At 36.3% G+C, this 14,490-nt stretch overlaps 1 protein-coding gene across 1 annotated transcript in view; it reads left to right on the forward strand.

The window, feature by feature from the left end:
* The window catches only part of LOC122797757 (transient receptor potential cation channel subfamily A member 1-like), a 1,751,748-nt gene that overhangs the window by 27,329 nt on the left and 1,709,929 nt on the right, over positions 1-14,490 (forward strand). Inside the window, exons 5-7 of the mRNA XM_044066281.1 lie at positions 5,560-5,668; positions 5,774-5,919; positions 10,099-10,235. Of these exons, the coding sequence (XP_043922216.1) occupies positions 5,560-5,668; positions 5,774-5,919; positions 10,099-10,235 (392 nt within the window). The remainder of the gene's footprint in view (positions 1-5,559; positions 5,669-5,773; positions 5,920-10,098; positions 10,236-14,490) is intronic.

Raw genomic sequence — 14,490 nt, forward strand, 5'->3', positions numbered from 1 at the left:
TGAATGCGGATAATATGCAAGAGTCTTTTTTATTACCACAGCCACTGGTCAACCCAGACATAGTGGCAACAACACCAGCAGGTGTGAGAGGCGGGGGGAGAGGCAGGAGAGGGGGTTGGAGAGGGAACCAGAACAGATTCAACTTCGGGGTACGGACAATGATGACGAGGAGCACGACGAGAACAGCTTACTAAGGACAAGGGAACACTTTCTTTCAAATGCAGTTTTTAACCTAACTAACAAAAATTTGTCAGAAGAACAAATGCAGCTTCTTAATAGAGGATTTACGTTCATTCCAACACAAAGAGCAAAAATCACAGACACACTGTTGGAATTAAGGCTTTATTTACGGAAACTGAATCTAAAAATATTTTTTGATAACAGACAGGAAAATATGCCTGCAACAAACACCACAAGTTTAGATGATACCATGAACAGTACTAGTAGTCTACAAACACGAACCCTTAGACATGCCAGCCTATTTAACCCAATAATGAACACTACACTTGCCACCTTTCAAAATGTATGTGAGTTTGAGCTAAGACATTTATTAAGTCAACCCAGCAACTATAAATGGTATAACATCACAGCAGCTGAGCAACAGGCCCTTAAGGAATTGTGTCAAGACAAAAATGTGAGACTAATGAAAGCTGATAAAGGGACAGGTTTAGTTCTAATGGACACAATGGAGTATGTCTCGAAGATAGATAATATGTTACTGGATAACGCCTTTTACAAAAAAACAAACATTAATGAAGTCAATAAACATTTCTCCAAAGTGGATAAGCTGCTGAAAATGCTAGAAAGGGAACAACAGATTTCACTGGAAGAATACATGTTCCTTTCTGTCAGCAATCCATGCCTAGGTAAGATGTTTGGCATACCCAAAATCCATAAAAATGCTGTAAACCCTCCCTTTAGATTAATTATTTCGAATAAGCGAACCAAGACTGAGAACATTTCTGAATACCTAGACAGTGTTTTTAACCCTATAGTGCAAGCAACAAAGTTCTACATTAGGGACTCTTGGGACTTTTTAAATGAACTACATAAGTGCACGAAAGATTTATCCAACTGTATTTTGGTAACGCTAGACATAGTAGCGTTATACACAAATATTCCACATCTAGAAGGTCTCTAGGCTATCGAGTTATTTCTTAATAAACATGTAGGACTAGAAACACAAAGAATAGAAATCCTGATGGCCCTCACCACTGTTGTGTTAACAAACAATTTTTTTCATTTTCATAACCAGATTTACCAACAGATTAAAGGTGTTGCTATGGGGTCAAAAATGGCCCCAGCATTTGCGAATTTAGTACTAAGTACATGGGAAGCTGAAACACTTATTAATCTACCCCAGTTTAACAAAGTGCACCTTTACAAACACTATATAGATGATATTTTTTTTCTGTGGGAAGGACCAAGAAGTGAGCTGGATGCCTTTTTACAAGAACTGTCTAACAGCTTACCTTACTTAGATTTTGTGACCTCAGGCTGCGGAGATAGAATTACCTTTTTGGATACTGAAATATCCATTACCAATGACAATCATACATTCAACTCGAATGTGTACCGAAAAGATACATACAGAAATAATTTCCTGGATTTCCGAAGCCAACACCCATTTTTTATGAAACGTAATGTTTTACGAGGACAATTCATTCGCTTGTCCAGAATCATATCAAATGACAACACCTTCTTGCAAGAATGTAGATTTTTATCATGTTTGTTTGAAAAGAAGCATTACCCAGCACAGTTAATTTACGAAGTTTTCACTGAGGTAGCAGCACAAAGGCATAGCAGGCATAAACCAAACATTTTACATGGCTTCATTTCCAATAACACACAAAGCACCTCGGAAGTAACAGACAGAAGCTGCAGCTATCCGCTTCCCATTAGCAGGGATATGCGTTCCATATGGCATATCCTAGAGAAAAACTGGAACATTATAGGAGCTAACATGAACCTTAGCAATATATTAGGACAGCATCCTAAATTTTCATATAAGCGTACCACAACGCTTAAAATGCCCTTTGAAAAAGACAAGCCTTACTTCTACTTGGAACCACCCCAAACAAATGATGAACCGAGAGGCATTTACACCTGTGGGCAATGCATAATATGCCCACACATGCGAACAGGGAATGAATACACTTTCAGACATTGTAAACTGACAGTCAAATTCTACAAACATTTTGACTGTCACTCGACGTTCGTAGTATACGCCACTATTTGCAACTCCTGCATGGCGTTTTATGTGGGTAAAACAATCAGAAAATTGTCAGACAGAGTGAAGGAGCATTTGTCAGCTATAAGACATTCAGACTGCAGTAATGCACTGGGAAAACATAGCATGCTATGTAATAATTTTACAGGTTTTAAGTTTATTATTTTAGAGCAAGTGGGACAATTTTTGGTGATTGTGAAACATTATTGGAGCTAAAAGAACTTAAATGGCAATTACTGCTGAACTCAGAAACATTTCCAGGTCTGAATGACTCTTTAAATATAAAATGTGCTTTACGCTGGGCAAACAAATGATTCATCTGAATGGTGGAAGTAGTAGTCACTGTGAATATTATTCGCAATTCTCTACTGTATGAATATGTATTTGCTTTAACAGGGTATTGGCTTGCATGGAGCTTAGACATGACATCATTGGTTTAAACATTATTGGGTCTTATTCATTACATACAGCTTTCTATAGGCTATTCAACAAAAGTTAGTATACCATTGGTTGTTTTATTCTGTTTAAGTAGTAATTGTTTAGTTAATGAGAATGACATCATGACTAATTTAAATTATTTCTGTGAGCACTCTATTTATACTGAATGTATTAAACAAGTAGTATGAGTTCTGAAGAAGTTCCTGACAGCATTAAAGGAATGAAAGTGCTAAACCACAGTCCGGTCTCGGTGTTTTATTTTTTATGTTAGTAGTTTTTAATAGTTTTTATTGGAGCAAAAAGTTTTTATTTATAATGTACAATAATTACTTTGGTTGCTTTTAGTTTTTCGGTTTTCTTTTTGACATATAAATATCCATTGGTGTGTAGAGGTTACTACATCTAAATATCCATTGGTGTGTAGAGGTTACTACATATAAATATCCATTGGTGTGTAGAGCTTACTACATATAAATATCCATTGGTGTGTAGAGGTTACTACATCTAAATATCCATTGGTGTGTAGAGGTTACTACATATAAATATCCATTGGTGTGTAGAGGTTACTACATATAAATATCCATTGGTGTGTAGAGGTTACTACATATAAATATCCAATGGTGTGTAGAGGTTACTACATATAAATATCCATTGGTGTGTAGAGGTTACTACATATAAATATCCATTGGTGTGTAGAGGTTACTACATATAAATATCCATTGGTGTGTAGAGGTTACTACATATAAATATCCATTGGTGTGTAGAGGTTACTACATATAAATATCCATTGGTGTGTAGAAGTTACTACTCTATGTAGTTGGTGGAAAGGTCTGACATATGCAGGGCCAAATGCTCCTCTCCAGTGCATGGATATAGTATGCACCCTAAAAGTATTTTCTCTAAAACTATTCTTAATAACCTAAGAAAACTGTACTAAATCAGAGGCTTATGAATCTGCATCTGTCTATTTATTAGTCTATGTTAGAACATCAAATGTTCATGATATTGAGATTTATAACATCTACTCTAACACATCAAAAAGACACAATATCAACATGCCATAAATATCAAAAGATCAGAGTGCAAGTGGGTGACTGTACAGGATTGTAGTACATCTTTTTGGGATTTGGCTTATTCCTAGTTATAGTGTGATCTCAGAGCTGGTGTATATACTTAGCATGAGGTGTGGAAGGCACAGGCCTCCACATGGGGATGGTGCAGAATGCCTTGTTCCCCTGCTAAAATATGTATATGCAATGCTTTGATGTTTTGTGTTATAGCAATTTGATGTTGTGCCATTTTGGTGTTTCGGGGGGGATGGAATGTCGATCTGATGAACAGCTGACGTTCTAACATATACCCATAGATATATATATATATATATATATATATATATATATATATATATATATGTGTGTGTGTGTGTGTGTGTGTGTGAAAGCACAAAATACTGAAAAGTCATAATATTTAATCACAAAACATCTAATAACTCTATCCAGCTAAAATAATTTATATCATATATCTAAGGACAAAACTTCTTAGTAATAACTGGTAGGGAAAAAGTTTTTAGTAACATAATGTGTAGGGTTAAAGTTAGCACAAATAAGTAAGGTGAGCAGTGTAGAAAACATGCATACATATGGCTATTAGCCAAACACACATCTTTTTGCCTGTGGGATTATCTAAGTAGGGGCCCCTCAGCAGAGTAGAGCTTTTTAAACCAAAGTAGCTCTGCTCTTCTTTGCTTCTTCTGTTCAGATAGTTGTGTGAAGAGCTAGTGTATGTGGGTGTGTGTCCATGTGCATGTGCATGTGTGAGTGTGTGTGTGTGTGTGTGTGTGTGTGTGTGTGTGTGTGTGTGTGTGTGTGTGTGTTTGTGTATATACACACACACGAGTTTGTAGGTTACCCACCTGCAGCTCCTTAAACTACTAGGATGCATAGCTCTCCACCTCTTAGAACTAGAAATCTGGGCAAAGTCCAAAATAATGTGCAGACAAGGGCCCCAAAATAGGGACACATTTTAAATATTGCTCTTATAAACTTAGAAAGTTGCTAGAATAACCGGATTTGTGTTAGCATGCATTTTCTGAAGGCTTTGAAGTCTGAAACTCAAATGTACATCATTATTTAGTGACTTTAGTCCTCAGTGACTTGCCAGGAAACCACACATTTTATGTAGACAGACCTAAATATGAGGGTGAAAGAAATCTGGACATTTTGTGAAAATCTGGACAGTTGAGAGGTACGCTTTAATGGATGAGTCATAGTCATACATACATATATGTAGTTTGCTTGTGTCTTTCGGCTTTTCCCGGTTAGTGGTCGCCACAGTGGAACTCCAGTCTGCTAATGATCAGTAGTGGATTTTTACGTACTGGGTTGCCAGCCCTGATGCACAACCTTCAACGAAGGCACACCCCATTCACGTATGCCTCCACACAGAAGACGCTCTAGCTGAGAATCAAACGGGACAACGTCTTGCTACGAGGCGACAACGCTACCGCAGCACCACCACCGCAGTACATACATATATGTAGTAATATAGTTTATTACCGTGCAGTGTTTGCATGACTATGAATTATTTTATTGCTGAGCAACACAACCCTGCACATGTGAACAGAGAAAGCTGCACTGAGTGGTAGTACTTTCATGAATCCGGGTGTACATCTCAGATCTGCAGAAGAAGTGTACATAGACAAAATGTTACTGATAAGTTATGGTCACTCTTTAACTTTTCTAGAAGTATGATTCAGGCTCCTTTAAGTATGTGGGTCAGACATCATCCTTTCATACTGTATATCTGATATGGCAAATATTAGTGATGTATGAGATATTTATACAAACGTTTGCTATATATTAATTAATTAATTTATTTATTTGATATTTCAGATTAACCAAGGAGCAATTATATGTTGTCAGAATCGGCTTGGGAATTATTCCATTCATGTTGCTGCTTTTATGGGTTCAACAAGAGCCATGGAAGTGCTTTTGAGAAGAGGTAGTTAAGTCAATAAGTGCACTTTGCTGCTTTTACTTCTGCTTCTAATGTGCATCTTCCTTACATTAACCCTCTTATATTATCATATGTGCTTTCTTTTGCAAGGTCAAGATATTGGAATTTCTATTGAGAAACATATTAATTACCTTAATAAGGGTCTGAATAGTCCTCTCCACATAGCAGTTCGAAGTGGAAGTGTAGAAGCAATCAAGTACTGCATTGAATGTGGAGTCAAGATTGATTTAGCTCAGGTAAAGACATTATTATTTCTGATACTGTTCAACCTAAAGAAAATATTTACACATTAAGTGAATGTTAGGAAAACAAGCCTGACAGTAACCTGCCTAGAAAGTGTATACAGTTTTCATTTTATATACTTCAGTCTGCCAAGGTTAATATCATCCCTCTCAATATCATCTTATTAATTTTCTTTTGTAAGGCTTTCTGTTTTGAGGCACATGAAATAGTATACAGGAAATGGCTATAGCAACAGCCAGTATAATGAAGTATGTATAAAATATTGTTTCAGTAACTATGGCTATTTAAATCAGGTTACTGAGAACTGGACAGAGAAGCATTTCCTAAGTATGGATAAATATCAGTAGCATCATTGTAAATTAAAATATTCAGTGTTTTATCACCATGCTGAGAGTGGAGAGAGAAAGTTGTTGGTATACAAGTGTATTTACCTCAGTTATATGAATCAGAGTTTATTTACTGGGATATTACTCAGTATTCAAATGTATTATGAAAAGACCTATATACTACCTAACTGCACTAGTATGAAATTCGTTGCTAATGGAAAAAAAAAACAAAGTCACAAATTTCACTCTTTCTGTGTGGGACTGACATTCCATTTCAATACTACAGCTACTAATTAAGGCTTTCAACCTAAAGTTTTAAAACAATCATACAATGAGATATGGGCATAGTATTTTTTGTTAACAGAGAACTATTGAACAAGTTTGTGACAGTGGGGGGATTCAATAAAGCCTACATGGTCATTTTTCACCGTGTGAGCAGCGAGGCATGATGCACACATGGTCGCAAATATTTTTAGATTAAGTAAACTCAGTGTACTGACACACTCATGCGCAAGCATGGAAACTCTCATGAAATGCTAATTACAACATAAGTAGCTGAATTGTATGCTAATGAAGCAAACCAACGCCGTGGAGCAATTCAACAAGCTGTAAAACAACCTTTTAGACTCCATGTTCGCGTTCCTGTGTATTGGAAAACTTTCAGAATACAGCCACAGAAAAAGGTTAACTAAAAGTTCTTAGATTAGTACAGAACTAAACTTAACATGTAACAGTACATGCATTATCACATTATTAGACAAGCTGGATGCTGCAAAAGTAGAGCAAAAATAGCAACAATCTTTTTAAATGCAATAGCATACATGCAGCTTCACTCCCCCACCCCCAAATGAAGAAGCAGACTATTCATATTGTCACATAAGCATATGCAGTATGCAGCTTACAGAATACAGTCAAGTATTATCTAAACTGTATTCTTCTGTGCAGATATTTAACAAAGTAATACCCTCCCTCATGTTTACAACACTGGGCTCCCCTTCAGTTTCCTTGAATACACGGTTACCAGCCATGTAGATTCAGGGCTGTCAGCACAGTGAATATGCAAATGAAGTCAGAGCTTATTAGAATTGCTGAATTGGAAAAAATAGTAACCATGGAGGGATGTTCACCCTGTGTAGGCACTTCCACAGTGTTTGTTTTCAGTGGACGTCAACAGAAAATGATGATATCGGGGGGGGGGAGGTTACACTTACAGAGGTGTACATGTAGGTCTGTGAAGGGTTAAAGAACATGTAAGCAGTGCACAGTTCACAAGTTGTATTTCATCCTCTGAATTTGCTGTTAAAATGTGCCATCTCTGTCTGCTTTGTGTTTTTATTTTTTATTTTTGTCATTGTTTGCATTATGTGGCTCTTAGTACAATCACAGGAAATGGAGGGATGAATGGCAAATTTCACTCTGTGACTATTGCTGTGGCAGAATGTGTATGTGTAGAGCTAGAGTATAGATGGTCCTGGGTTCTAGTACAGGGTGTGCAACCTTTCCTTCACTTTTTGTGCTTCATGTTTGCACAATATCAAAGGAACAGAGGAAAGTAATAAGAAATTTTGCCTGTACTTACCTTATTGGCAAAAAAGTGCATGGAGTTGCTTGAAGGGACACATAGCACACTAGTGAGCAAGCAGTAACTGTGATTAATAGATGCTAATTATATCATAAGCAGATGAATTGCATTTTAATGAACCAATCCAACATGGTAGAGCTATTCAACAAGCTATAAAGCATCCATGCAGTCTCCATTATGTTTTTGTCCTGAATACTGCAATACCATTGGAGTAGAGGAAAATGTTAACTGGACACAATGCTAGGGGTGGCTGTAACTTTGCTCTTTATGTATGTGCTAGTGGCTGAAGCCAATGCTTCTGGTGCTGGTGACAATTGGCCTAGGCTGGGAAGGAGGTGAGTGCTCAGGCCCAGGGTAACTTATCAGATGCTACATGACCTGGAGATTATATAACACTACAGAGTGGACAGGGACACATTAAAAGAACTCCGTGAGCTCTGCCACTGTCAACTCAGAGCCAGAGCTAACCGAGGGGAACCCACCCCAGTGGAAACTAAGGTATGTGTAGCCTTTATAATCTTAGCTACAGTTACATTTCAAAGACCAACTGGGGACATGATGGGTATGTTGCAGGCATCAGCATGTAGGATATTGTACCATTTCCTGGATGCTATGCTCATACATGCCAGTGAGCATATATGTTTTCCCTGTAGTTCTGAGGAGAGGGCCAGCAACATGCAACAGTTTTACTGGGTAGTTCCCTGCCCTGAAGTGCTGGGTGCCATAGAATGGACTCATGTACACATTAAGGCACCACCTGGTGAGCAGGGTATATTCTTCTTTACTATAGGCAATTGTTAAGTTGTGAATTAAGAACCGAAATGGGCTGCAGGTTCAAATCATACTGTTCACTGATTTGCAGAGTATTGTCAAAGTAGATAGACTGCTTTGACATGAAGACTCTGTCTTGATTGTAAAAAATATTCTGTCATCAAGATAGCCTCATTCTAATTATTAAAACTTGCAGTCTTATCTGCTTTTGTGTTGAAGATAGCTGTAACTTTGTAATAAGACATCATATATATAATAAATTTAGCTGCTATGTCACTTTATTCACTGCTGTTAACAACAACAGCAATAATAAACTAAGTAAATTATATTTGAACTATATTCATTATTCTAGGCTGGAATTTCACACTGAAGTAATAAATTAACAATGTCACCCAGGTGTTGCAGCCATCACAGCCCTTGAAAATGTTTTTGTCACAAGTTCCTTTAGATTACAAGTTTATAATTTCTAGAAGCAAATGAGGTTCTTATGCTGCCCTTGTTCCTGACAAATCAGCAGTTTACGATTTCTTGATAGGCATTTTAGTATTAGTGATAAATCTTTAATAAATGATTCATCCTAGACCTTGTCTTGTTTTGTATGAAAGCTTATTAAACAATTTCAGCTGGATAAAGTTACTTGTATCTGCTGTTGAACAGATGCAGGTCAGCTCTATAAAGCTTTAATTGCATTTTTAATATTCCTTATTCCCCCCACTGCCCGCCATCCATCAGCCCTCTCATGATCCATTGGTCCTTTCATTCCTCTGTGTAGGTTGAGAGCAGTATGACCCATTCATTCCCCATATAGTGAGATTCAGCCATGAGATCGTATCATCCAGGTTGTTATCAAGTTTTTTTCTGTTAGTCGGGTAGGACAATCTGTAATACTGGGTTATATATCTGGCCAGCACTGGACATGCCTGACTGCACATACAACTTATAAGGTTTGCTATGCTAGCCCTAATTTTTCCCAGTAGCTCTAGGTTTCTGACTTATGTACTGTAGTGCATGCAACTTCTGCTTGGTGCCCATTCACCTCTCTTTCCTAGAAGGGTTGATCCAGTCTTGGTCATTCACTTTCATCCTCCCTGCTCAAATCCTCAGCTCCCAAAATCCTTGTCTGTGTCCAGATGTTTAAGTCGTAGTTAGGAATTTAATCTCTAAGCCATGGTGCTGGACTATTTTTGAGTTTATTTTTATTATTGTCATTTAAAACATTTGAATTTGATTTTTTTTTATTTTTCTATTTTTTTAGCTATATAAAACAAATTATTAAGATAACAGTAAATGCATTTTAACTCAATGATAACTTTTTTAAATTTGAATAACATCTTGATTAAATATAGCATTCAATAATACATACTTATAAAATGTTTCACATAGATAAATTTATACTGTCTGTATTTGCAATTTGGCTTTTAAAATATAAGAATGCCAATATGCTGTGGGGTTTGATCAATACTGTATAATAAATAATTTCTTTTAATATTCAGGCAGACAAGTCAACTGCTATTCACCTTGCTTCAGCACAAGGTATAACTGAAGCTGTAATGCTTATGCTGTCAATGTATAAAGGAGAAAAAGATTTAGTCAACATTGTTGATGGAAGCCTACAAACACCATTGCACAAGTAAGTCTACTTATTTGTATTGTTTTTGGAAGGGATTCAGGTACAGTAGAGTCAATTATCCAAACTAATTGGGATCTAGGGTAGTTCAGATAATCAAATTGTTAGGATAATAAAACATACACTGAACTGGATAAAAAAAATCTAAAATCTTGTTTTTTCTGCACACAGGGAATACACGTTTCAACCATTCAGCAATTCCAGTGGACAATAAAGAATATTTTTCACACATAAGCAGGCTACAAGCTCAAAAAACATACACAAGCAAATATGTATAATGCTTATATATTCAGACGTTACTATTTTTCCTACCCTAAAACTTTGGAAGATTGTATTCAGATAACTGAGATTCTGGATGATTGACTCTCTACTGTATGCTGCAATGCACAGTGTATTTTGCCTTTCTAGGTTTTATAAATCAAAACATATCCTTAGTGGAATACTGCTTTAATTTAATTTTCCAGATTCATTGTATTTTCAATATTCATCTTCAGTACTAACAGAAGGTATCCAGAAATACTGTTTTGTTACCATAAATAAAGTGTATTCAAATTTCTGTATCATTAGATTGCACTAAATTAATTAGAAGACACATAAATAGGAAACTATGTCCATTTGGGATAAACTGTAGCATGTTGCATAGATTATCATTATTTAATAAAATATCAACTCATCTACAGTGAATAAATAGGGAAAGAAATTGCTTGGTCTGAGCAGTGACATCGCCCTTTACCTGACTGCAGTCCGATCTCAGAGTTGGTATATTTAATTAGGGGCAGTGTGGGGGGCACAGTCCCCCACATTGGGGGATGTGGGGGGTGCAAAGCCTCCCACTCTGTGATGTTTTAAGTGGCATGTTGTGTTTTGTTGGTTCACCGATTTTTTTCTATGGGAAAAAAATCAGCAAAGTGGGGTTTTGCTTGTTTAAGATTTTGGACTATATGTGTTAGCGAAACAGCATTTGCTGTAATGCCATTTCGCTGACATAATACACCCCCCCATTTTTATTATTATTTTGTTCAGTGCTAGCACTCCGTTTACACAGCAAACAAATATGAGACCAGCTACATTTTGTCTGTTTAACCCAAAATGCCTTTTTGTACTATGGCTTCCCCATTTCTATTTGATCATCAACTGTTGTTACTTTGTAAGTACTAATCCCATTTCTGGACTGTTATCATGCCATGATTAATGATCTTGTGTATCTCACTGAAACAATGAGCTATACTATGTAGGGTGTTGGTCATCCCAGGATGGTCAGGTAATGGCAAAGCGATGGGGAAAAGTACTAGCAAGTCACTCTGGTGTTTTTGGCCAAAAAAACTCTATAAACTAAAACAATCAGGGGCATGTCACATTGTTTCCAGATGCAGAGACCCTCAGGTCAGAATGTATCCAGCATACTAGTAGGGATGACCAGAGGACAAGTTTGAGTAGTTCTGAACTTTATTATATACATAGCTTAAACAAGAAAGGACATCTGTCTGCTGAGGTTCTTAGAGATGAAAGAAAAGTCCGCACATGCAAAGAATTATACTTTACTGGAACATGGAAATTAAGAATGCTGAACCAGGGTAAAGCTGATGTGATTAAAGATGAGATGACAAGAACAAACATTTACAGCCTGTGAATTAGTGAACTAAAATGGAATGAAATGTTACTTTTACGTTAGATAATCATCCGAGCTTCTACTATGGCCTTAAGCATTGTTTATAGTTAATAAAAAGGTGACAAAATCAGTTGTCATTACAAGCCAACAATGATAGAATTGTATCAGTCAGACTACAATGCAAGGCATTCAGCCATACAGCGATACAGGTTTGCACTTATCTACAGCTGCTGAAGGGGTAGAAGTCAATTACTTTTGTGAGGATCTGCAGTACTTTTCTGGGAATAACAACAACAGCAAGGATATTGCATTCATCATAGGGGTTTGAAATGCTAAAATTAGTAGAGTAGGGTAAAGTAAAATAAAGTACAACATGGAATAATGACAAGTTTGACTTTAGAGAACAAATGAAGTGAGACATAAAATACTAAAATTGTGCAAAGAAAATTAATTAGTCATAGAGAATGTTCTCTTTCAACAGTCTAAGAAATGGCCTTGCACATCACTCTCACCAGATGGTCAAGACTGAAATCAGACTGACCATATATTTGTAGTCTGGCATGGGACAATTCCATAAAGTCAGCAAAACCAGTTACTGAAACTGACTGTGGCTCAGACTATCCACTTCTTATTGTACAGTTTAGGCATGGAAAGGCAGAAATGTATCTATGTAAGTGGGATGCAAGCTCGCGATACTCTAAGTGAATATGCAGTAGAGGTGAAGAATACACTTAAGGAATATGACCTGGTAGACAGATAACGGAGAAACTGTGGACAGAGGTTTGTGATATTATGCAAGAAGCAGTATAAAATATACCAAACAAAAAGGAAATTAAGAAGACAAAATGGCTGTTTGTGGAGGCTTTGCAAGTGGAAAGAGAAAGGACATTTAAAGGCAAGGTGGATACAAAACATTATTCCAAAATGAATGTAAATATAAGTGCAGGAAGGGATAAGGAGATAAATGTACATGAGCTGTGGGCAATGAAGTGAAGGGAGACAACTGAATGGAAGAAAGAAAGGTATTAGTACATAAAGATAGAATATATTCATTTCTGGTAAGACTGAAAAAATAAATCAAAAAGATGGGAAGAACCTAACAGAAGTAGAAGCTATAAGAACATGTTTTTGGAATATATAAAATAACTATGTAAGAAGGACACTAACATTATTGATATATACAATGGTATACTCTCTGATCTAGACCCAGAGAACCTGGAGAGTGAAGTTAAATGGACCAAAGAAGCCTTATTAATAACATGGCTACATAAAGTGATAGAATTCCAGATAAATTGCATAAAATGCTACAAAGTGGTGTTGTTACAGTGGTGCTTTACATTTGCTAGCAAATTCGAAAAACACAGTAATGGCTATTGGATTGGAAAAGGTCAGTTTATATTCCAATCTCAAAAAAGGACAAAGCTAAAGATTTCTCACTTTATCAGACAATTGCACTTGCATGCATGCTATCAGGGAAATACCTCTCAACTGTACAGATTTTTGCAGAATGCCCAAATGTTTGCCTCATATTTTTGGTCTGTTTCTCAATAAAATTGTGGTTTTCTGGCAAATGATTGGCAAATCATAGGACTGAAGTCAGAAAATAATGACATACATTTGAGATTCAGACTTCATATCCCTCAGAAAATTCATATTAATGCAAAACCTGATATTTTATCAACACCGTAAACTTGTAAACACACTATTTAAAAATTTTCCCTATCATTTGGCCCTTGTCCATGCATTATTTACTGCTTTGATCAGATTTCCTACTCTAAGAATTTGAGAGGTATGAATGCTCGTAATACTGCAATCTAAACTCCAACAATATATGGGCCAACAAATGGTGGTTTTATTAGCTGGTATTAGAATGGCAGAAGCACCTCAGATCAAATTGTAAACAAATGCAGGATAACGGATAAAGCAAGGGAGTTTCAGAAATAAAAATACTAACTTCTGGTTTATGGTCTACTCTGAATGACAGTATGGATGACAGCAAACTGTGAAAAGTCCTTAGGGAAATATGAAAATAGAGTCACCTTGCTGGCCTCCTGTCAAATCAATATGCAGAACAGTAAACAATACTTACAAATAAAATATTGAATAACTGATTGGATCTAGACTGGGAATGGAGTATGACAATGATGTGTATTGTCACACTTCCTATTCAAATATATGATGAATTCATCAGGCAAGATTCTGTGCTTATAGAATCAGATGTTGATGTCAAAATTGCTGGTAGAAATTTTAACAGCAGCAAATGTGCAGTAAATTCCACTCTAATGCCTGTATGTGAGGAAGATTTAAAGACCCTGTTGGTGAATGTGAAAAGTAGACCGAGCAAATCCTGTCTTGCTGCTCAATATATATATATATATATATATATATATATATATATATATATATAGATATATATATATATAAATGTGTGTGTGTGTGTGTGCTAAATTTACATTACCTAGGACTTTCAGTATTTTGTAAATAGACTGGGGAAGAAGTGAATGCAGAGACAATTTTTTTTGTTTTTGTTTTCATGCATCTCTGCTGATTGCTGTCATGGAATTAGTAGATACTTTTGGATGGGAAGCTGTGGAAACTCTGGAAAGGATTTGAAAAAGCAAATATATCTGATTATCAATACAGGTCTGT

Source organism: Protopterus annectens, chromosome 3.part1 (genome assembly GCF_019279795.1).
Source record: "Protopterus annectens isolate FY-2018-M chromosome 3.part1, PAN1.0, whole genome shotgun sequence".
Classification (NCBI taxonomy): domain Eukaryota; kingdom Metazoa; phylum Chordata; order Ceratodontiformes; family Protopteridae; genus Protopterus; species Protopterus annectens.